Raw genomic sequence first — 22,312 nt, forward strand, 5'->3', positions numbered from 1 at the left:
AAAGGAGATTGAAGAATATGTCTACTCATCTTAATAAAGAGAAGAGAGAAGGAGAATGTCAATATGACGAAGTAAAGTGTCGATATGAGAAATGTCAAGAGAGAAAGCAACGTAGATATCTCAAAGATCATGAAGATAGAGAATGCCCTTACCGTCCATTTCAATGCCAATACTGTGGGGAAGAAGGCACGTTCCTCTCTATTACAAAGGATCATTATGAGGAATGCAGGCAGTATCCTGTTACTTGTCCCAATAAATGTTCATCAAATACTATGCCACGAGGTAGTCTCACTGCTCATATCAATGAGTATCCATTAGAGCCAGTAGATTGTGTGTTTAGTTGGGCTGGTTGTAATGATAAGCCATTACGTAAAGATGTACATGTACACACTGCTGATACTAAACACATGACACTATTAGCTGTAGCTTGTGGACAATTGAAGAAAGAGAATGAACAAATAAAAGAAGAAAATGAGAAGACGAAAGAAGAAATGACAAGAGAAATTGCAATAATAAAAGAAGAAACAAAGGAAGATATAAAAAAGCTGACAAATGAAAATACAATTTTAAAAAATCTCCTTTGCTCTTCCATAGCTGATCATCCATTATTGCCAGTTGAGATTAGAGAAGGAAGTAAAGCAGTTCATTTTTACACCAGTGCATGTGGTCGGCACATGTCAGCTAAAATCATGGAAGTGCTTATATCCAGAAATGAGGTCATGGTTGCTGGTTTACTTGCATTTCATGAAGGAAAATTTGATATTTTCAATCCAAAACTTCACATGATACTTGCGACATATAATGATCAAGATATACCGTTAATAATAGACACTGATGCAAATTATATAAAAGTACCTCATGATATTCTTGATAACATCAGTTTTGCTGCATTGCCACAAGGAGTAATTGTAATAAGATTAGGCACAATTCCAACCTATATAATGAGGCATCGTAAACTTGTCACAATTTATACCATGTGATGACTGGTAATGATGGTGTGCATAACAATTGTTAATTTTAATTTTAATTTTAATTATTCTCTTAAAATTTCACGTAAACCTCTTAGTCTCTTCCAAAATACCAAGATATAATAATACTAATCACAAGTGATTTGACAATAAATTGCTTGATTTTGTGTTATGGTTTCTTATTCTGAACAGGAAATAGTCCAAACAGCACTACATAGTTTATCATAACATAAGCAAAAGGTCTATAAGACATGATAACAATCACAGGAAGTGGTATAGGATCACATGATCTTACAATGGCTCAGTCTATTGCAGCCAGCAGATTGTGTGTTTAGTTGGGCTGGTTGTAATGATAAGCCATTACGTAAAGATGTACATGTACACACTGCTGATACTAAACACATGACACTATTAGCTGTAGCTTGTGGACAATTGAAGAAAGAAAATGAACAGATAAAAGAAGAAATCAAAAAAGAAAAAGCAAAAATAAAAGAAGAAATCAAAGAAGAGATAGAAAAGCTAAGAAAAGAAAACACAGATTTCAAATACCGCATTTGCTATGCCATAGCTGATCATCCATCATTACCAATTGATATTAAAAAAGTGATGCAATTCATTTTTATACCAGTGCATGTGGTCGGCACATGTCAGTTAGAGCAATGGAAGGGTTTCAGTCCATTGCTTTGCTGAAAATGTTTGTATTGCTTGCGTTTCAGGAAGGAAAATTTGATAAATTGGATCCAAAACTTCACAAGATATTTGCAGCATTCAATGATCAACATATTCCATTAATAGAAGACACTGGAGCTACTTATCAACGATTGCCTCATGACGTTCTTAATACTATCACAAGCTGTGATGATTCTAGACTGCTGCCACAAGGAGTAATTAGAATAAAAATAGCCACAATCCCAATGTATACATTGAGGTTTGTTAAAAATATCACAATATATGCTAAGTAATAACTAGAGATAGTGCATTAGGATATTACTACTTTATTTTATATAGTTTATTGGTATAAAAATTTATATTTCATGCCATATTAAGCTGCCATTCTCTTCCAAAAATAAGATACAAACAAAAATTAGTATGTCTTATTTCATTTCAATGGGCACAGTTAAATTTAGTTTTCCTTGATTTGGTGCTAGCCCTCTTTAACATTAAAATAGTCCAAACAGTACAACAGTATAAGACTACATGCATTAAAGGCAAAACAATTTAAATTTGTAGTGTATATACATGTACAATGCAGTGTTTTATAGCTCTGTTGGTGTCTTTGAATGACGTCATTAACATATGATATATAGCTACTCAGTAAGTCATTAGTCATTGTATAATGTATAGAGATGAAAAGCTATAAAACAGCATTTTTATAATGCAAAAATGACCCCAGACATGTATTGGACTACTTTACACATGTCAACTAGAATTTTAATAACAAGACACCATTTTCTATTCTATGATGCAGTTATGATGCTTGCATTTCAAAAAGAAAATCTAAACAGAGAGCTCCTAAAATGCTTACAAAGTTTTGTGATAACAATATTCCATTAATAAAAGACACTGAAGGTAATTACAAAGAATTACCTCACAATATTCCTGATAGGGCCAGCTTGAGAAGTAATTAAAAATTAATATTTTACTATTAATATTAACTCTATTCCTTCCATCATCTCTGTTCATGCTCATTAATGCTATTAGACATTATGCCTACAAATATAATGTAGTAAGTACATGTATATGCAGACAAAAATGATGATTCAATTGCTTGTCATAACAGTCACATGTACACAGAGTTGATACAAACAAGTCAAATTAAATACTTCATCCTTATATAGTCCTTGATATCATCATAGTAATAATGGCTCAGTTCAGTAAAGAAGAGCTTTCTTTTGTTGAGGATCTTCCTAAGCATGTGGAGATAGAGTGTCCAGTTTGTTTTAATATCTTGACAGATCCTCATCTGGTGAGCTGCTGTGGACATAATTTCTGTGGGTCTTGTATTGAGAGAGTAAAAGCTAGTAATGGATCCTGTCCTATGTGTAAAGAGAAGGAATATCAAGCAATACCTGACAAGAAGTGTTCACGCATCATCAATGGATTGGAGGTCTACTGCAGTAATAAGGAGAAAGGATGTCAATGGAAAGGAGAATTGAAGAATATGTCTACTCATCTTAGTAAAGAGAAGAGAGAAGGAGAATGTCGATATCAAAACACAAAATGTAAATATAAAAAATGTTTAGAGAGAAAGCAACGTAGATATCTTAAGTGTCACGAAGATAAAGAATGCCCTCAACGTCCATTTCAATGCCAATACTGCAGTAGTAAAGGTACGTTCCTCTCTATTACAAAGGATCATTATGAGAAATGCTTGCTGTATCCTGTTCCTTGTCCCAATAAATGTGTGTCTACTAAAATGCCTCGCGGTAGTCTCACTGCTCATATCAATGAGTGTCCATTAGAGCCAGTAGATTGTGTGTTTAGTTGGGCTGGTTGTAATGATAAGCCATTACGTAAAGATGTACATGTACACACTGCTGATACTAAACACATGACACTATTAGCTGTAGCTTGTGGACACTTGAAGAAAGAAAATGAACTAATAAAAGAAGAAGTGGTAACATTAAAATGTGACACTCTTAATATTCACAATGCCATAGCTGATGATCCATATCCATTACTACCAATTGATATTACCAAAGGAAGTGAACCAGTTCATTTCTATACTGGTGCATGTGGTCGGCACATGTCAGCTAGACTAATGACACAGGGTAATGAATGGGATGGATATTCCTTCATGCTATTTGCATTTCATGAAGGCCAATTTGATAAATCTTCACCAAAGCTACCTAAGATATTTGGAAAGCTAACATATTCAGCTGTAGTGTGGCCCCCAGGACTAGAAAGAGCTGTCAAAGTAGATACAGATGTACCATTAATAGATGACACTGAAGCTACTTATGAACAATTACATTATCATACTCTTGATTTCATTATCAGCTGTGAGGGTACCCTACCACAAGGAGTAATTAAAACAGAATTAAAAAGATATGCAAATTTTGCTATTGAATCTGCTATGATTTATTTATACAGAGTAGTTCATTATTTTAATCATTAACTTAACTTTATTATTGATTTTACAAAATTTAGCTGTTTTTTTCTTCCTGACAATTGAGAAAATTATAAATGGGTAGCCCGGTACCATATTGAACATTAGCAACAAATTGAATATTGGCCATTTATTCCAAAACAGTGAATCCACCAATATAATTTCTCTAATTTTGGTATTACTAAGAAAGCATGACTAATATAATATTAATAAGTGATTTTCAACCAAATAATTATTAATCTATAAGCTGTGGTTTATTATAATAAAAAGTAGTTCAAGTACACAAGGAAACCAACACAAAGAAACTAATATTATGGGACTTAGAATAACTGAGTGACTAATATCTACGGTAATACTGAGGTCTATGTGACATGATAACAATCACAGGAAGTGGTAATGTGGTATAGGGTCATATGATTCCACAATGACCCAGTTCAAAATGTCAAGATAGAGGGGCCAGTTTATTATATCTTGACAGATCCTCATCTGGTGAGCTGCTGTAGACAAAATCTCTGTGGGTCTTGTATTGAGAGAGTAAAAGTTAGTAATGGAAGCATTTAGGCCTTCACATATTATCAATGGATTGGAGGTCTGCTGCAAAAATCAGAGGAAAGGATGTCAATGGAAAGGAGAACTGAAAAATAGGTCTACTCATCTTAGAAAAGAGAAGAGAAACGGAGAATGTCAATATGAAGAAGTAAAGTGTAAATACACAAGCTGCAGAGAGAGAAAGCAACGTAGATACCTCAAGTATCATGAAGGTAACGAATGTCCTCACTCCTCACAGACCGTTCAGATGCCAATACTGTTGGAAAGATGGCACATACCTCTCTATTACAAGGGACCATTACCATAATTGTGTAGCTCAAGTTCATTGTCCCAATAGCTGTACGTTGAATGCTATGCCACGTCATGTTCTCTCAGTTCACATTGATTATCAGTGCCCATTGCAGCCAGTAGATTGTGTGTTTAGTTGGGCTGGTTGTAATGATAAGCCATTACGTAAAGATGTACATGAACATGCTGCTGATACTAAACACATGACACTATTAGCTGCAGCCTGTGGACAATTGAAGGAAGAAAATGAACAAATAGCAGAAGAAAATGAGAAAATTAAAGAAGAAACTACAAACGAAGTGCAGGAGATGATGAAACAAGTAGAGACCCTAAAAGAAGAAAACTCACATTTAAAGCATCACCTCCACCAAACCATACCTGGTGATGCATATCCATTGCTGCCCATTCACATTAGATATGGTTTAGAACCAGGTAAAAAAATTAAAATAGCACAATTAGAAGCACCGGATCATTTTTACACTGGATCATGTGGTCAACACATGTCAGCTAAAATTGTGATAGGGAGAAAAAGTCATGGTCCGTTTTCTACAACAGATCTCCATGTATTACTGGCATTTCATGAAGGAAAGTTCGACAGATTACAAATAAACTCAAAACTTCCTAAAATATTTGCAGATTATGATGGTATAGCTACTCCATTAATAAAAGACACTGAAGCGACTTATGTACAATTACCTAGTGATATTCTTAATAGGGTAACTGACTTTCATATTGCTGTACCACATGGGGTAATTAAAATAAAAATAGGCATCATGAATTCAAATTGTGAACTTAGTAACCCTGTTGTAATTTATTCAAAATAGTGATAGATGCACATTAATTTTTTAATAATTGATCAATAATAATTTTAGCTGAACAAAATCAATATCAATTTTTATTGGGGGGCACTTAAAAACAATGAAACCCATATACATAAAAAGACTATACCATAGTTATGGGTACATAACAAAGCTAATGGAAAATGGTTTCAAAGTGGTACATGTACATTACGACACAAATATAAATAAATACATTCATGCATCTTGAGATTAGGGAGATTACTAGAATCTGCTCTGGTGATGTTTCAAGTTTTACTAGTATATATAAAAGGTTAAACAGCCAACACAAATTGGTTTCTTCAATTAGTTACCATCATTTGTTTTATTGGTATAACAGCAGTATACCAGATGTGTATGGTACATCACACAGTACGGTATCTCATATTTAAGAGTCTTAATTCTATTACCTAGTATATATGCACATGAGCTACTTTTCTTGTGACTGTTATAACAAGCAATCAATATAGTTCGAATTTGATGTAGTATCAGTAATAGATCTATAGGCCCTAACAATCACAGGAAGTGGTGTATATATAGGGTCACATGATAGCCATTCCACCATGGCTCAGTTCAGTAAAGATGAGGTTTCTTTTGCTAAAGAATTGCCAGAGCATGTGGAGATACAGTAGAATGTCCAGTTTGTCTTAATATCTTGACAGATCTTCATCTGGTGAGCTGCTGTGGACATAACTTCTGTGGCTCTTGTACTGACAGAGTAAAAGCTAGTAATGGAAGCTGACTGTTCATGTATCATCAATGGATTGGAGGTCTACTGCAGTAATCAGAGATGTCAATGGAAAGGAGATTTGAAGAATACATGTATATCTACTCATCTTAGAAAAGAGAAGAGAAATGGAGAATGTCAATACGAAAAAGGTCACGACAAAAGCTTAGTACCATTTTATCTGAATGTAATCAAAATTAATAATTATGCAAACAAATAGCAAATTGTCTTGCATCAAGGAAGAATTAGACAATCTTCAGTAGCAGGAATGGGATTGGGTAAATTCAGCCTTCTCCTATGCAATTAAATTCATGATCCATTTATTATTGTCACTGACATTTCCAAGGAAGCTATTGCAGATCAGTAACCAGATGGCAACAGCCAAGGCAATTTTTGAAAAAAATATAAAACATACCAGTCATAATAGCTGCTGCCAGCAAAGCAAATGTCAAAATCTGAAAAACTGGTAGCATTAGTAAAAGAGTGGGAAATTAAATAAACAACACTCATGATACTGAAAACTACAACATTAATGAGGCATTTTGTCTTCTAGCCAAAAAAATTAGTAGTTTGTACTTATTCAAATTATTAAAGGCCAGAAAGGGGAAGTAAAGTGTCAAGAGAGGAACCAAGTTTAAGCAACATAAATACCTTAAGTATATCATGAAGATAAAGAATTTCCTCAGAGATGGTTCGGATGCCAATACTATCTATTGGCATCTGAATGGTCTCTGAGGACAATTATACTGTTGGAAAGATGGCACATACCTTTCTATTACAAGTATAATAATTGTGCAGATTACCCGATTCATTGTCCCAATAACTGAGCGTTGAATACCATGCCACATCATGTTCTTTCTGCTCACATTAATCACCAGTGTCCATTAGAGCCAGTAGATTGTGTGTTTAGTTAGACTCACAAAGAAACTAATGAAGATACATGCATTATCGAGACTTTACTGATTTAATCTGATGATGTGTAACATGTATTTATTAATTCTTGTGTTGACTTTTGAAGCTTTACTATAAGTATAAAAGATTAAAAATTCTTAAAGTCAGTTTACATTAGATGCAAACAATAATGTAATAGTGTTAAGAGTAACTAATAATGATTAAAATCACAGCATGTGGAGATAGAGTGTCCAGTTTGTCTTAATATCTTGACAGATCCTCATATTGTAAGCTGCTGTGGACATAATTTCTGTGGGTCTTGTATTGAGAGAGTAAAAGCTAGTAATGGATCCTGTCCTATGTGTAAAGAGAAGGAATATCAATCATTTATCGATAAGAAGTGTTCACGTATTATCAATGGATTGGAGGTCTACTGCAGTAATAAGGAGAAAGGATGTCAATGGAAAAGAGAACTAAAGGAAATGTCTACTTATCTTAATAAAGAGAAGAGAGAAGGAGAATGTCAATATGAAGAAGTAAACTGTCAATATGAGAATTGTCAAGAGAAAAAGCAACGTAGATATCTCAAAGATCATGAAGATAAAGAATGCCCTCAACGTCCATTTCAATGCCAATACTGCTGGAGTAAAGGTACGTTCCTCTCTATTACAAAGGATCATTATGAGGAATGCAGTCAGTATCCTGTTACTTGTCCCAATAAATGTGTGTCTACTAATATGCCACAAGGTAGTCTCACTGCTCATATCAATGAGTGTCCATTAGAGCCAGTAGATTGTGTGTTTAGTTGGGCTGGTTGTAATGATAAGCCATTACGTAAAGATGTACATGTACACACTGCTGATACTAAACACATGACACTATTAGCTGTAGCTTGTGGACAATTGAAGAAAGAAAATGAACAAGTAAAAGAAGAAAATGAGAAAATGAAGAAGGAAATAGAAAAGTTAACAAAAGAAGATGCTCGTTTTAATTATCGTGTTCATTCTGCTCTAGCTAATGATTCCTATCCATTATTACCAATTGATGTTACAGTAGGAAGTGAAGCAGTTCATTTCTATACTGGTGCATGTGGTTGGCACATGTCAGCTAGAATAATGAGAGGGGATGTTAAACACATTACTGAAAAAGTCATTAGAAGGAGTGGGACTAGTAAAATGGCAAATACTTTTGAGACACGTACACGTAGGTTTGCTAACTTCTTCATGTTACTTGCATTTCATGAAATAAAATTCAAACCAAAACTTTCAAAAATATTTGCAAAGTTAAAAGATAAAGATATTGCATTGCTAGTAGACACTGAAGCTACTTATAAACTACTACCTCATGATATTCTTAATGGCATCGAGTGGAGCAATGATGATACTACTGTACCAGAAGGAGTTATTAAAATAAATGTAGGTGAATATGACTTACACGTTTTATTGTTATATAGTAGTAATAGAGCTACAATTTATACTCAGTAATGACAGTGTGTATCTATATACATTGTATTTTATTATTTTCAATGTTAATTTAATTATTATATAAAGTGATACTCAATGGAGATAAATAAATACCACAAAATGCTCTAATCATGTTAAATGACAGAATGAAGCTTCATGCAGCATGCAAGAGCTAACTTATAGTCCTAGTAATGCTATGCTACAAGCAACCTCAAAATTCTTAATTAATAAGAGCAAAGCCCACAAACTTAAAATCAAAAAATGTCTTTTCAAATTGCTCTAAACAAAAGTTCATGTAACTTTAGCATGATCTGGGTTATACCCTTTGCTTTTTCAAAAATTTGCCAATTTCCTAATGGCCATAACTCAAAAAATATTTGTCAGAATCAACTCAAACTTTTTACAAGGACATCAACATGGTAATAAAAATTTGGGGTCATTTTTTGGAAAAAGCATGGGCTAGAGCCTTTGCTTTTTTTCCGAAAATTGGCACAGTTAATTCTGCTACAATCTATACAAATCATTCTTTATTGCTGTCAATTACCGTTATTATTGATACAAAATTCAGTTCAACAAATTAAAATTTTGTAGATAAAAGGTATCAAGTAGCATTAGAGTCAGTGACAAATGAATCTACTTTAATATCAGATGAGTAAGTATATTCATTAATCTGTTACCATTGGATACAGTAACTGTACAAGCAATTAGTTTAAGGGAGTTGCCAGTAGCAATGGCTAAAGAAGAGCTTTCATTTGCTCAAGAATTGCCCAAACATGTGGAGATAGAGTGTCCAGTTTGTTTTAATATCTTGACAGATCCTCATCTGGTGAGCTGCTGTGGACATAATTTCTGTGGGTCTTGTATTGAGAGAGTAAAAGCTAGTAATGGATCTTGTCCTATGTGTAAAGAGAAGGAATATCAAGTTATGGTTAATAAAGAGCGACTTCGTATTATCAATGGATTGGAGGTCTACTGCAGTAATAAGGAGAAAGGATGTCAATGGGAAGGAGAATTGAAGAATATGTCTACTCATCTTAATAAAGAGAATTAGAGAGAAGGAGAATGTCAATATGAAGAAGTAAAGTGTCGATATGAGAAATGTCAAGAGAGAAAGCAATGTAGATATCTTAAGGATCATGAAGATAAAGAATGTTATCAACGTCCATTTCAATGCCAATACTGCAGTAGTAAAGGTACGTTCCTCTCTATTACAAAGGATCATTATGAGGAATGCAGGCAGTATCCTGCTACTTGTCCCAATAAATGTTCGTCAAATACTATGCCACGAGGTGGTCTCACTGCTCACATCAGTGAGTGTCCATTAGAGCCAGTAGATTGTGTGTTTAGTTGGGCTGGTTGTAATGATAAGCCATTACGTAAAGATGTACATGTACACACTACTGATACTAAACACATGACACTATTAGCTGTAGCTTGTGGACAATTGAAGAAGGAAAATGAACAAATAAAAGAAGAATCTACAAAAGAAATTGCAATAATAAAAGAAGAAAGTGAAAAAATAACAGAAGAAATCAAAAAAGATGTAGAAAAGCTAAGAAAAGAAAATACATATTTAAAATATTTCATTGGCTCTATCACAGCTGATAATCCATTACTACCAATTAATATTAGAGAAAAAAGTGTAGCAGTTCATTTTTATACCAGTGCATGTGGTCGGCACATGTCAGCTAGAATAGTGGAGATGGTTCGGTCAAAAAATGAGGTCTTGGTTTTTGCTTTACTTGCATTTCATGAAGGAAAATTTGACTTATTCAATCCAAAACTTGACAAAATATTTGCAACATATAATGATCAACATATTCCGCTAATAGTAGACACTGAAGCTACTTATCAAGAATTACCTCATAATGCTCTTAATAGGATCACAAGGTTTGATGATGCTAGACTACCACAAGGAGTAATCAAAATACAATTAGGTGTGATTCCAACATACACAATTAGGAAACTAAAAAATGTAACTTTTTATACCAAGTAATGACTATAATAGCTACGCCGGTATACTTTACTGCTGTCAATTTTAATTTTATAACAATTAATTTAATGAAAATAACAGTGCTCTTATAATCTCACACTTAATGCAAAACTCTCATTCTCTAATAATAAATACTGATTTTGCTATAATAATCAAAATTCAAAAAGTGGTTTGATCTTCTTCAGCACTGTTAAACCTAATTTAATATACTTGATTTTTGTGTCACAGTTTCTTATTCTGAACAGGAAATAGTCCAAATAGCACTGCATAGTTTTATCATCACAAAAAGTAGCTCATGTGCACATGGAAATCATTAGAACTTTATATACAAAGAATGATTAATAATGATAGGACTTGAATGAGTATAAACAATAGGTCTATTACATGATAATCATAACAATCACAGGAAGTGGTAATGTGGTATAGGGTCACATGATTCCACAATAGCTCAGTTGTCTTAGTATCTCCAGTAATATTTTGACAGATCCTCATCTGCTCATTCTGCTGTGGACATAATTTCTGTGGGTCTTGTATATTGAGAGAGTAAAAGCTAGTAATGGAAGCTGACTGTTCACGTATCATCAATGGATTGGAGGTCTACTGCAGTAATCAAAGATGTCAATGGAGAGGAGATTTAAGAGACATATCTACTCATCTTAATAAAGGGAAGAGAGATGGAGAATGTCAATATGAAGAAGTAAAGTGTCGATATGAGGAATGTCAAGTGAGAAATGAACGTAGATATCTTGATTATCATGAACATGATGAGTGTCCTCACCGACTGTTCAGATGCCAATACTGTTGGAAAGATGGCACATACCTCTCTATAACAATGGGCCATTATAATGATTGTGCAGATTACCCGATTCACTGTCCCAATAACTGTACGTTGAATACTATGCCACGTCATGTTCTTTCTGCTCACATTAGTCACCAGTGTCCATTAGAGCCAGTAGATTGTGTGTTTAGTTGGGCTGGTTGTAATGATAAGCCATTACGTAAAGATGTACATGTACACACTGCTGATACTAAACACATGACACTATTAGCTGTAGCTTGTGGACAATTGAAGAAAGAGAACGAACAAATGAAAAAGGAACTATCAGATTTGAAGACTCGTCCATGTCATGAGTATCCCGTACTACCAGTTGATGTTACTCAAGGAAGACCAGCAGTTCATTTTTATTCGAATGCATTTGGTCGGCACATGTCGGCTAGAGTGATGGTGAATGGTCTTCTTGGTAATACTCCAGATTACTTTTTATTTCTTGCGTTTCATGAAGGAAAATTTGATCATTTCAAATCAAAACTTCCTAAAGTTTTTTTTGCAAAGTGTGGAGCTGAAGCTACACAATTAGTAGTGGACACTTATAAACCATTACCTCATGATAGTCTTAATGGGATCAAGCAGAATGGATATGATAAATTTACTGTACCACGAGGAGTAATTGAAATAAAGTTCCGCAGGTGTCGGCGTATTGTTGATACTGTCACAATTTGTACTAGTATGCATTAGTTTGATGTTAATTAATAACTACTATTGTTTAAATAAACAGTTGTCTCATGATATTTTTAATAGCATTCCAGTCACTATTTATGCTCAGTAATAATATATAGTGTATAAATACCGTATAAGTGGTTTTTTTAAAGGGTTGCAAATTTTGCAAATTCTTTTCTGAATCGCAAAAATAAAATCCTTGAAAATCAATTTAATACAGTACCCCCATGGCACACCTGGTAGAATTGACAAGAGAGAGAGGGAGGGAGGGAAGGAGAGAGAGACAGAGAGAGAGAGAGACAAACAGAGAGAGAGGGGGTCAAAAGAGATTAAACAATTTTTATATTACTTTTTATTTTAGAGAAAGAAACATTTTTGGAGGCTAGATACAAAGACCCTTACATTGTACAAAGACAGCGAGTCCTCTCATTACTACAAAGAGATACAGCTTGCTGATATAATGGCCGTCGATCCAATGGTAAACCACGCCCTCTATCCCCTCTCACCTCCTCACGTCTTTGAGATTGTGACCTCTAGCTGTACTTATTACGTGGGCGTGGACATGGCAGGGGCAGTGCCCGAGGATTTGAACCCACCAAAACAAACTGAAGGAGGTTAGGATTTGACTCTAGGAATGTACTGGAAATATTTAAAGAATTTTACATGTATTGTATTGCTTCTGTTATTCTATTTTCTTCTCTTTCTCTTTCTCTCTCTCTCTCTCTCTGTTTCTCTGTCTCTCTCTCTCTGTCTCTCTCTCTGTCTCTCTGTCTCTCTCTCTGTCTCTCTGTCTCTCTGTCTCTCTCTGTCTCTCTGTCTCTCTCTCTATCTCTTTCTCTGTCTCTCTCTGTCTCTCTGTCTCTCTCTCCTCTCCCCCTCTCTCTTTTCCTCCAATAGCACTAGGTCCTAATATACTCTGTAATGTATCCCACATGTCATTGAATCAGTTAGAGGAGATAGGAGTGGGACTCACAGTAGCTCTCAGTTGGGAGGAAGGGCTCCACAGTGCACTGATGCCAATAACACCTCAAGCATCAATGGGGAGTCTAGCTGATAGTAAGGAAAACACTAAACCCTAAAATCCATACAAAATATGCCACAAGTATATTTTTCAGTGGTCATGCATGTAGCTTGAAAGTTTGAGCTCAGAGTCAGCTCAAACACTAATATGTATCAGAATGTCTAATAAAAATTGAGTGTGATTTTGGAGCCATTTTTTGAAAAAAGCATGGGCTATATGTATATTTCAGAATTTGGCCTATTTTTAAAATGGCCATAACTCAAGAAATTGAAGTCGGAATCAGCTCAAACTTTCTACACAGCATAAGGACATCAATATGTATTAGAAAATGTAATAAAATTGGGGGTGATTTCGGAGCCATTTTTTGGAAAAAACCATGGGCTATATATAATACAGGGAATTTTTCAGGAATTGGCCAATTTTTTTAAATGGCCATAACTCAAGAAATTCAAGTCGGAATTAGCTCAAACTTTCTACACAGCATAAGGACATCAATATGTATCAGAAAATGTAATAAAAATTCAGGGTGATTTCAGAGCCATTTTTTTGAAAAAACCATGGGCTATAGTACAGGGAATTTTTCAGAAATCGGCCAAATTTTTTTAAATGGCCATAACTCAAGAAATTGAAGTCAGAATCAGCCCAAACTTTCTACACAGCATAAGGACATCAATATGTATCAAAAAATGTAATAAAAATTGGAGGTGATTTCGGAGCCATTTTTTAAAAAAAACCATGGGCTATAGTACAGGGAATTTTTCAGAAATTGGCCAATTTTTTTAAATGGCCATAACTCAAGAAATTGAAGTCAGAATCAGCCCAAACTTTCTACACAGCATAAGGACATCAATATGTATCAAAAAATGTAATAAAAATTGGAGGTGATTTCGGAGCCATTTTTTGGAAAAAACCAGTGTACATGTGCATGTACTTGAATTGCTATGAAATGGTTCTTAAGTTATGCCCTTTGAAGTTTGAACTTACTAAAAATCATTATGACAGCACATTACATTCTCTTCCTCCCTCTCTAGTTGGAGTACCAGGTGCTGCTATAGTCAGACCTTCATCCTTCAGGGGAAGGAGAGGTTCCTCTTTAAAAGGTTCTTTCAGAGGTACCAAAGGATCTTTCAGAAACGCTTCAAGACCTCCCCACCACACCTCCACTGGTCGTGGGTCCTTCAGAGGATCCTTTAGAGCCGTCAAACAGTCTCCGCCTGCAATACCTGTCAGGGCAGCAATGAAACCTAAAATTGAAACAAAAATGGTGAGAGAGAAGAGATAATGTCCATCTTTATCTCTCATTTTTCTTGCAGGATGTAAGTCAAATGTATCAAATATTCCCTGAAGAAATACTTGGCTCTGGGCAGTTTGGTACTGTATTTGGAGGTACTCATATATATATATATATTTATGCAGATATTCCTCCTAATAAACTATGCTCATTCTTTCTTCAGGTCAGAACAGAACTACAGGGAAGAGTGTTGCCATTAAAGTCATTGACAAGTTAAGGTTCCCCCACAAACAGGACACAGCCCTAAGGCAGGAGGTCACAATACTCCAGTTTCTTGATCATCCTGGAATCATTTATCTTGAACAAATGTTTGAAACACCAGAAAAAGTACGACAATGACACTATAGTTATATTAATGTTGTTATTTTTATATTTTATTACTCAGATATATATTGCTATGGAGAAGATGAATGGTGACATGTTGGAGATGATATTGAGTAGCCCCAACAGTCGACTCTCAGAGAGGGTCACCAAATTCCTCGTCTACCAAGTATGCAACTTCTATTTTAAAATTGAATTTTAAATAAAAATCATAATTAAAATTGCAGTGACCTCACGCTTGTCTCCCCCTCTCTTTGTGTCATTCTCTCTGTCTCTGTCTCTGTCTCTGTCTCTCTGTCTATCTCTCTGTCTCTCTGTCTCTCTCTCAGATACTGGCAGCACTCCAGTATCTCCATAAGAAAGACATTGTTCATTGTGACCTCAAGCCGGAGAATGTTCTCCTCACTTCAGAGTCCGGGATGCCTCAAGTCAAACTGTGCGACTTTGGATTTGCAAGAATAATTGGAGAGAAGTCCTTTAGAAAGTCAATAGTAGGAACACCTGCTTATCTGGGTAAAGGAGGAGGATATGTGTGTATCAGTAAATGTAAAAAGAATTGGGTACATTTGTAGTAATAATACTTGCCAAATAAGAATACTTTAATGTCATTATACATGTACATTTAACCCTGGGCAAAGTGAGAAAGAGAGAGTGAGAGTTTGTTTCTATTTAAATTACATGTACTCCCACCATTTCAGCTCCTGAAGTACTCAAGAATGAAGGCTACAATCGTTCATTGGACCTTTGGTCTGTTGGGGTCATTATATACGTGAGGTATGCCACCATGAACCATTACTCTACCTAATATTATGTGTATAGTTTGAGTGGTACATTCCCTTTCAATGAAGACGAAGAGATTTCTGATCAGATCCACAATGCTGCCTTCATGTATCCGCCTGATCCATGGGCTGCCATAACACAAGAGGGTAAAAAGAGAGAGGGGGAGAAAGGGAGAGAGAGACAGAGAAAGAGAGAGAGAAGAGAAGGGGAAGGAAATAGAGAAGAAGGATATTGCTTTATTATTGTTTTTTGTTTTAACAGCAATCGATTTAGTTTCTAAATTATTACAAATAAACAGACGGTCAAGATTTAAGACAACACAGGCACTTAATCACATTTGGCTTAGAGTAAGTTACATACATTAACTAAAATAGTTGAGTAATTATTAAATGAAGTATGCTCTTAATTCATTATTGGTCTTCTTCTTTTAGGATATAAGATTATACGAAGATGTTTGTGAATTAGAAGGACGTCTAGACATTCGTTACCTCACTCACGAGACAGAGGATGCCTGGTGGGCACAGCAAGGTGCTAAACCCCACCCCCTAGTACTAAAAAAAGAAAAGAAATTCAGTCACCACGTCTACAAAAATATCCAAATTCTAGATGACCCCCATCGCTCAAACGTTCCCTCCATAGCCACTACAGTCGCTGTTGCTAAACCTCCTCCTCCTCCTAGCAGTAACCCTCCACCTTCTTCTACACTAGTTAATCCTGGCCCTCCAGCTCCAACAAATAACAGAAGTAGTAAAGATAAGGATTCGACTGATTTAAAGGCAGGAAGGAAAGAGAAGGAGGGTGTTGCAATTAAACTAAGCGACATAGAAGCTCATGCTAAAAGAGTTGGTTACACTGTTAGTACTGTCTAATTATTATTATTATTATTATTATTATTATTATTATTTATTATCACCGTCGTTGTTGTTGTTGTTTTCAATTTTTATTATCTATCGTTATTTTTGTGGCTGGCGTGACAGTGCAGGTGCTGTTTTACGTCTTAATGTTCTCTCTTCCTCTCTTGTCATTCATTTTTATTGAACTGGTCATGGACTGATGTGTAATGTTTATGTGTGTGTGTTTGTGTTGAAATTCAATTTTATTCCTCACTCACTCTCTCTCTTTCCCTCAATCACTAATTTTCATTTTAAACTCAATAATATTTTGATTGTGAAATATAGTAAAATTCTTACACTTCAATCATGCGTTTACAAAGGAACAAGGCAATACAGTACGACCAGTCATTGCATGCTGTGTGTTCTAGCCCTACATGTTAACACTAGCTGATCAGTTGATGAACCACGACCAATAGTGATTCACCGCAAATACAAGTACAGGTATGTACTGTCTAAATTTGTTACGAGTTTTGTTGTTAGCATCTTGTTTGAGGTGTTAGCCAAGATGTAGAAAAGATGTAAAATGTTTTTCGACTCCTTTATGTGAAGAGAGTTACAAATTCAAGGCATGTACATCACGACTACTTGCATATATTTTCCCGGTATAGCAAGGCTGCAAAAGTCGTGGTAGCCATTTTGTTTGGGGGTGAATCCTACTTAGTAATGCTACCGCGTTACTAATGTTAGATTAAAACAAGTGTTGCTCAGATGATAGACAGCTACTAGGAAGCTAAAACTGAAGATACGCATGTACCATAGCACATGTAACTAGTAGTGATATACATTATGTACTCGCCCCATTAATGCAATGGATTTTGACTAGTTATAATAATTATTATTATTCTTAATTATCACAAGGTTAAGTGTGTGTGTGTGTGTGTGTGTGTGTGTGTATGTGCACACCAAAAATGATCCGAAAATAATCTAAGAACAAGTCAATATGTCACTCTTTAAAAGTACAGCCACACTTTCTCTCAGTCTCTAAGGTCAATCAGATTTAGATTTGGGAAGGAATGGAATCTTAGCCGAGACCCTATAGAGTGAGAGTGACTAATAGAAAGTGCAATAATTCGAGGACTGACTTCTGATAGAGTTCCGCCAACTTGTAGCCAATCTTCTCTATATACTGATCAATTACAACCTGAAAGGGAAAGAACAAGAGAGAGGTGATTATTTATTAGCAGAGGATGAAAAATAATGCAATTTTGTTAAACTAAGCAATACAATCCATATCAAAATGAGCTCTAGAATCACCCCAATTTCTAAGTGGTTTTTCTAATACATAAAGGTGACCTTAAGTCATTCTGATAACTAATGCTGTTAATTAAAGGGGCTTACTCGGTAGTGTGTGTATATAGGTGGAACACCAAACAGAATGTCAACCCCTAGAAAAGAAAGAGAGAGAAAGAATGGGCTGATGATAGTTAGGAGTGTTATTTAACAAACCAAGGAACAATAAGGTCATGATGCTAAAACAGTTAGTGAGATAAGATGCCAGGAACAGAAAAACCACAAACTAGAGAAAAGAAATATTGCAATCCAACATTATACTATTCCAATACAGTGGCAGGTGCCAAACGTATTAACAAGAAATAATCAACTAATTACGTGTATAGAAACAAATGATTGACATAGGACATAGTTATTTTATGTGATACATTCTTTTCTCCCTCTCCCCCCTCTTTCTCTCTCTTTGCTTGCCTTTAAAGATCTTATGTAGCTCTCAAAGAAGATCAATTTAGTGATTAGGTTGGCATAATGGTTGATGTCCTTGACACAACTTTTAACAAGAAGAACAGCGGCCTCTTCATTAATAAAAGTTAATTGACACTCCAAATAGGCACTGGTATAATAAAATTAAAAATAAAAACTCTCTCTCTCTTTTCTTGTCTTCCTTACCTAAATGGGTTCTTTATCTGTCTGTTATAAAAAGAATCAATGGCAATCTTTGTCACAATGAATATAAGAGAGACAATCATGGCCGCCAGCAAGATGAGAACAACAGTGTGCAGCAGTGTATTAAGATAGAGGGTGAGCAACGTGACCAGGCAGACAACAAGAGAGAGAGAACTCAACTTGATATCCTTCCAAAATATAATATTCAGAACTATGAAAAGAATGAGAAAAAAAGATGGGGAATTTCTTATAGTTTGTTATTATAGTTGGTCTCTCAAAACTCAATAAGAGCTGTAACCAAATCCTACTCATCCATTTCACACCCATCACCAGTAGAGTAACACAGTCACATCTCTCTAATCTCTCACACACTCTCTCTTTCTTACCAAATGGATGAAGGACATTTAGAAAGCTAAGGTAACCTTCAGCTCTTACTGTCTCCACAGTATGCTTAGGAGCTAGTAACAGATAAAGAAAGATTATTATCAATAAAAGTAGTGGCTGCTTACAAGGTCTAGAGAATGAGGCTTCGTCTCTCTTCGGAGGAATGTCTTCAACTCCTCCAATCCCACTGATCAAAGGAGGGGGATCAAATCCCGATACTGGAGAAGGGTCCCTCTATAAAGCAAGCAAGAGGGGAAAGCATACTGTCTAAAAAGCAATTATTATATTTTTGTTATTAGCTGTTTTACATGTATAGGCATTAATTAAATTGGTTAGAAATCAAAGAACTTTAAAGTATTCTCGCTATTGCAATGACTTGAATACTTGACACTACCCGCATTTGATGAATCGAGAAAAGTAGAGAGAGAGAAATATATGATATGAAGATAACAACTACCTTTGGAGGAGAGGGAGGGTCGGGAGGTGGAAGAAGAGGGTCGTTTGGATCTTCAGGCCCGCTTATCATCTCTGGGCTGCTGCTCTCTCCTTCTCTGTGATCAACTTTAATGTACTCGCTCGTCAGGCTTTCCTTAGACTCCTCAGAGGGTACAAATGGAGGAGGACCAGAGGAGAACGGACCTTCGCTGTCTTCTATATAGTCGTCAGCCATGCTGCTTGTCTAAAAAATTAGAAGTCTGAGAAGATACCGTATATAGCCTAAATTGCTAACTTGTTCTTAAATACTCTAAAATAGAAAATTCTAAGTGATCGCCCACGCACAAAAAGTAACCAAGAATTTACAGTTTTTGAATAAAAGTATACGGAAACCACGTGGAAAAATTTAGGACTATGGTTGAGGTATGTAGCTCCTTGTAGTCTTGTTCCTAGGTTTATTATTGATATTTTTTCAAGGATTCTAAAATAAAAGATTTTTACCAGAAATTAAAAGTGGTTCTTCACGCTCCAACCAGTGAAACTAAAAACGAGCAGCTACAGTTTCAATTATTTGACATTAGTAATTCACTGGATCTTTTGACGACAACGTCAGAGCCAAACCTACTCGAATCACTCCAATGCATTCCACCGTACATCAATTTAGAGGATCTTCTTGAACCAATGTAACTATACATGCACACACTAGAGCATTTACAGACATATTGTTGCCTTGATTATCAGAAGTCCATGATGAGCAGTACTGCTGTACTACTACTCATCAGGAATCCTGGTATTAATGCTAATGTTACTAGTACTTTTTTAGATACATTACATCAGATCCTGCTACCAATAACTTGCCACTGAAATTAAAGGACATATCTCCAGCAACACAAATAACGAGACTGAATCCACCAAAAGAGCTTAAAAAGGACATTGTCCCACACGCTAAAGAGCAGCTTACACTACTACCTGGTCCATCTCATTCAAAAGACCCGCTAGTGGTACACACTGATGATGATCGTGATGACTCTAAAGAGATTTGTACGAAAAAGAGAAAGTTAATAGATGGCAGTAACTCGTCCAGTGACAATGATATGGATATAATGACATACGTTGGCATGACAGAGAAGCACGAGATAAGAGTGATAGAGGAAACGCCTGAGCAAGGTGAAGAGCAAATGCTGTATATTAACTTAATTATATCGTCTATTTTATTTAGTTAAAAAAGATGATAGTACTGATTTGTCACCAGTAGGAGTTGAAGATATAGAAATGATAATTGATGAATCAATGTTGGAAGACTGGCCTCTTAGTGATGGAGATGACGATGTCATAGTAATTGATTGAACAGCAGTTGAACATCAGTTACATTGATTTGCAACTTGTGTCACTGTTTGTTACATTATCTATCAATTTGGAGAGCTGTTACTTATTAATAAATTATCATTATTAATAACATGATGTTAAACCTGCAAAAAAATTATAAAACAACGCTGAATGCCTGCGTGATAATAATAATAATAATAATAACAAATTAATAATGCCTATAGTGTGTCGTTCATTTCTCTCTCTCTGACTCTTTCTCCTTAATTTCTCAACTCATTCAATGAGTTTCTTAGCTTTGAAGAAACGTCTCAAATAAAAGATCTGCCAAATGGCTAGGACTACAAGACAGCTCATTGAAAAGACACTAAAGTATAAAACACGAGTGTTGGTAGATTCTGCAGAGAATAGAGAGGGAGAAAAAGATGATCAGAATAATGTGATGAGTGCTGATGTACCGTATAGAAGAAAATTTTGGAGGTAGTTAAATTTGGCAAATTTGGCATCTTGATAGCCATTCGCCAAAATAAAAATCCACCATTTTGAGCCATTATGAGCATGCTGAATGGCACATGGCCACAAATTTGCCAATCACCAAAATTTAGCAATTCTCCAAATTTAACTCCCTTCAAAATTTCCTGCTATACAGTATATGAAGTGATAAATGTAATTAGATGTACAATAATTATAATCTAATTAATTCATTGGCTAACCGTTGGTATCTCTCATCTCTTCTTCTCTTGCTCTCATGTAAGCAAAGTCATTAACGATTGATTCGGCAAGATCTTCCAACCGACTCAACTCCATTTCCATCGGTTTCAGTTTCTCAGCTTTCGCAACCTTTAGACATAAAGAAGAATCAAAATTGTCACTGAAAATAATGTTCCTTTACATCATCGTAATTTTTAGCCTCCACGCCGTGTTTCAGTACCAATTTAGCCTCTCGTCTTACTTCATGCCCTCCCTGACCTATAATGTCCCATGACAATAACGTGTATTATAAAAATGACACGAGCTCACCTATTACAGAGGTGTGAAAACAGACATCAAAAACTTCGTAATCTTCAGTCGTAAAGGCAAACTTTCCCGTTGTGATTTCCTCTTTACGGAACAAAGTGTGACCTTTTGAATCTATCACCTAAAAAAAGGACAGGTGAATAATAGGTCACGTGACTAAAGGCCTCCATACCTCTATGTTGGTTTTAACGGAGGTTGCTTCCTCCAATTCATAGTTCCCAACCACAAGTACGTTCTTGTGTACCTCGTCCCGGAGACACTTCTTGGAATCCGGCTCAAGATGGAAAGAGATAGAGGACGAGGTCCTGAAGAGACACACAAATAATATCAGGTTGGCTAAAAAGTTTCTTTTATTATGAAACTCTCTCATTGTCAACCATGCGCCCTTTCTTATCTACCGGGTATTTCTTCTTAATATAGGCGTGGTTAATTAAGTTACGCCCACCAATACCCCGCCCAATTTTAATAAAATGGCGAGAGGCAGAGCGAGGTGATAATGATAACTTTGCATTCCTTTTACAATTATAATTACTAGAGTGTTCTTCACAAGACTGGTGAGTGCAGCCGGTACAGGTTATTACTATACAATAAGGAAAGTAAGAGGGAAAGACAGACTGTCTTTAATGAAG

General features: G+C 35.5%; 5 protein-coding genes across 5 annotated transcripts in view; 3 read left to right on the top strand and 2 right to left on the bottom strand.

The window, feature by feature from the left end:
* The window catches only part of LOC109586356 (TNF receptor-associated factor 3-like), a 6,812-nt gene extending 2,726 nt beyond the window's left edge, over nt 1–4,086 (top strand). The window contains exons 2-3 of the mRNA XM_020002532.1: nt 18–256; nt 3,369–4,086. Coding sequence (XP_019858091.1) covers nt 18–256; nt 3,369–4,086 — 957 coding nt within the window. The remainder of the gene's footprint in view (nt 1–17; nt 257–3,368) is intronic.
* An 8,577-nt stretch (nt 4,087–12,663) lies between these two features.
* On the top strand, nt 12,664–16,932 carry LOC100633652 (serine/threonine-protein kinase D1-like). Its single transcript, XM_020002535.1, has 11 exons — nt 12,664–12,936; nt 13,220–13,378; nt 14,375–14,607; nt 14,657–14,729; nt 14,798–14,961; nt 15,020–15,124; nt 15,285–15,468; nt 15,654–15,729; nt 15,775–15,881; nt 15,997–16,082; nt 16,167–16,932. Exons 1-11 carry the CDS (start codon nt 12,783–12,785, stop codon nt 16,602–16,604), a joined length of 1,779 nt encoding a protein of 592 aa, XP_019858094.1. The 5' UTR covers nt 12,664–12,782; the 3' UTR covers nt 16,605–16,932.
* A 519-nt stretch (nt 16,933–17,451) lies between these two features.
* On the bottom strand, nt 17,452–19,613 carry LOC100633780 (reticulon-3-B-like). The gene is made up of 9 exons (XM_020002534.1): nt 19,366–19,613; nt 19,034–19,142; nt 18,911–18,982; nt 18,528–18,735; nt 18,330–18,471; nt 18,075–18,144; nt 17,967–18,013; nt 17,711–17,769; nt 17,452–17,661 (listed from the first exon to the last, which is right to left on the bottom strand). Exons 1-9 carry the CDS (start codon nt 19,576–19,578, stop codon nt 17,616–17,618), a joined length of 966 nt encoding a protein of 321 aa, XP_019858093.1. The 5' UTR covers nt 19,579–19,613; the 3' UTR covers nt 17,452–17,615.
* Nucleotides 19,614–19,627: 14 nt separating this feature from the next.
* Nucleotides 19,628–20,771, top strand: LOC100633527 (uncharacterized). The gene is made up of 4 exons (XM_003389912.2): nt 19,628–19,766; nt 19,821–20,026; nt 20,167–20,510; nt 20,563–20,771. The coding sequence occupies exons 1-4, from the start codon at nt 19,758–19,760 to the stop codon at nt 20,688–20,690; spliced, it is 687 nt and encodes a 228-aa protein (XP_003389960.1). The 5' UTR covers nt 19,628–19,757; the 3' UTR covers nt 20,691–20,771.
* LOC100633401 (transmembrane emp24 domain-containing protein 10-like) lies at nt 20,751–22,112 on the bottom strand. Its single transcript, XM_003389911.2, has 5 exons — nt 21,856–22,112; nt 21,687–21,804; nt 21,559–21,635; nt 21,380–21,506; nt 20,751–21,064 (listed from the first exon to the last, which is right to left on the bottom strand). Exons 1-5 carry the CDS (start codon nt 22,051–22,053, stop codon nt 20,943–20,945), a joined length of 642 nt encoding a protein of 213 aa, XP_003389959.1. The 5' UTR covers nt 22,054–22,112; the 3' UTR covers nt 20,751–20,942.
* Between the last annotated feature and the right edge of the window lie 200 nt (nt 22,113–22,312).

Source organism: Amphimedon queenslandica, unplaced genomic scaffold (genome assembly GCF_000090795.2).
Source record: "Amphimedon queenslandica unplaced genomic scaffold, v1.1 AMPQUscaffold_12893, whole genome shotgun sequence".
Taxonomy (NCBI): Eukaryota; Metazoa; Porifera; class Demospongiae; order Haplosclerida; family Niphatidae; genus Amphimedon; species Amphimedon queenslandica.

Excerpts from the sequence above, each read along its gene's own strand:
- LOC100633652 (XM_020002535.1), top strand. The coding sequence starts at position 12,783 with ATGGCCGTCGATCCAATGGTAAACCACGCCCTCTATCCCCTCTCACCT. Across the intron at positions 14,730-14,797 it reads GTTTGGTACTGTATTTGGAG|GTCAGAACAGAACTACAGGG; the intron begins GTACTCATATAT and ends TTCTTTCTTCAG. Across the intron at positions 14,962-15,019 it reads TGTTTGAAACACCAGAAAAA|ATATATATTGCTATGGAGAA; the intron begins GTACGACAATGA and ends TTTATTACTCAG.
- LOC100633780 (XM_020002534.1), bottom strand. The coding sequence starts at position 19,578 with ATGGCTGACGACTATATAGAAGACAGCGAAGGTCCGTTCTCCTCTGGT. Across the intron at positions 18,014-18,074 it reads CATGACCTTATTGTTCCTTG|GGGTTGACATTCTGTTTGGT; the intron begins GTTTGTTAAATA and ends TTTCTTTTCTAG. Across the intron at positions 17,770-17,966 it reads CTATATACACACACTACCGA|GTTGTAATTGATCAGTATAT; the intron begins GTAAGCCCCTTT and ends TTTCCCTTTCAG.
- LOC100633527 (XM_003389912.2), top strand. Across the intron at positions 20,027-20,166 it reads GAGGATCTTCTTGAACCAAT|ATACATTACATCAGATCCTG; the intron begins GTAACTATACAT and ends GTACTTTTTTAG. Across the intron at positions 20,511-20,562 it reads AGAGGAAACGCCTGAGCAAG|TTAAAAAAGATGATAGTACT; the intron begins GTGAAGAGCAAA and ends TATTTTATTTAG.
- LOC100633401 (XM_003389911.2), bottom strand. The coding sequence starts at position 22,053 with ATGAGAGAGTTTCATAATAAAAGAAACTTTTTAGCCAACCTGATATTA. Across the intron at positions 21,805-21,855 it reads CCGTTAAAACCAACATAGAG|GTGATAGATTCAAAAGGTCA; the intron begins GTATGGAGGCCT and ends TCCTTTTTTTAG. Across the intron at positions 21,065-21,379 it reads AGAGATGAGAGATACCAACG|AATCTACCAACACTCGTGTT; the intron begins GTTAGCCAATGA and ends TATTCTCTGCAG.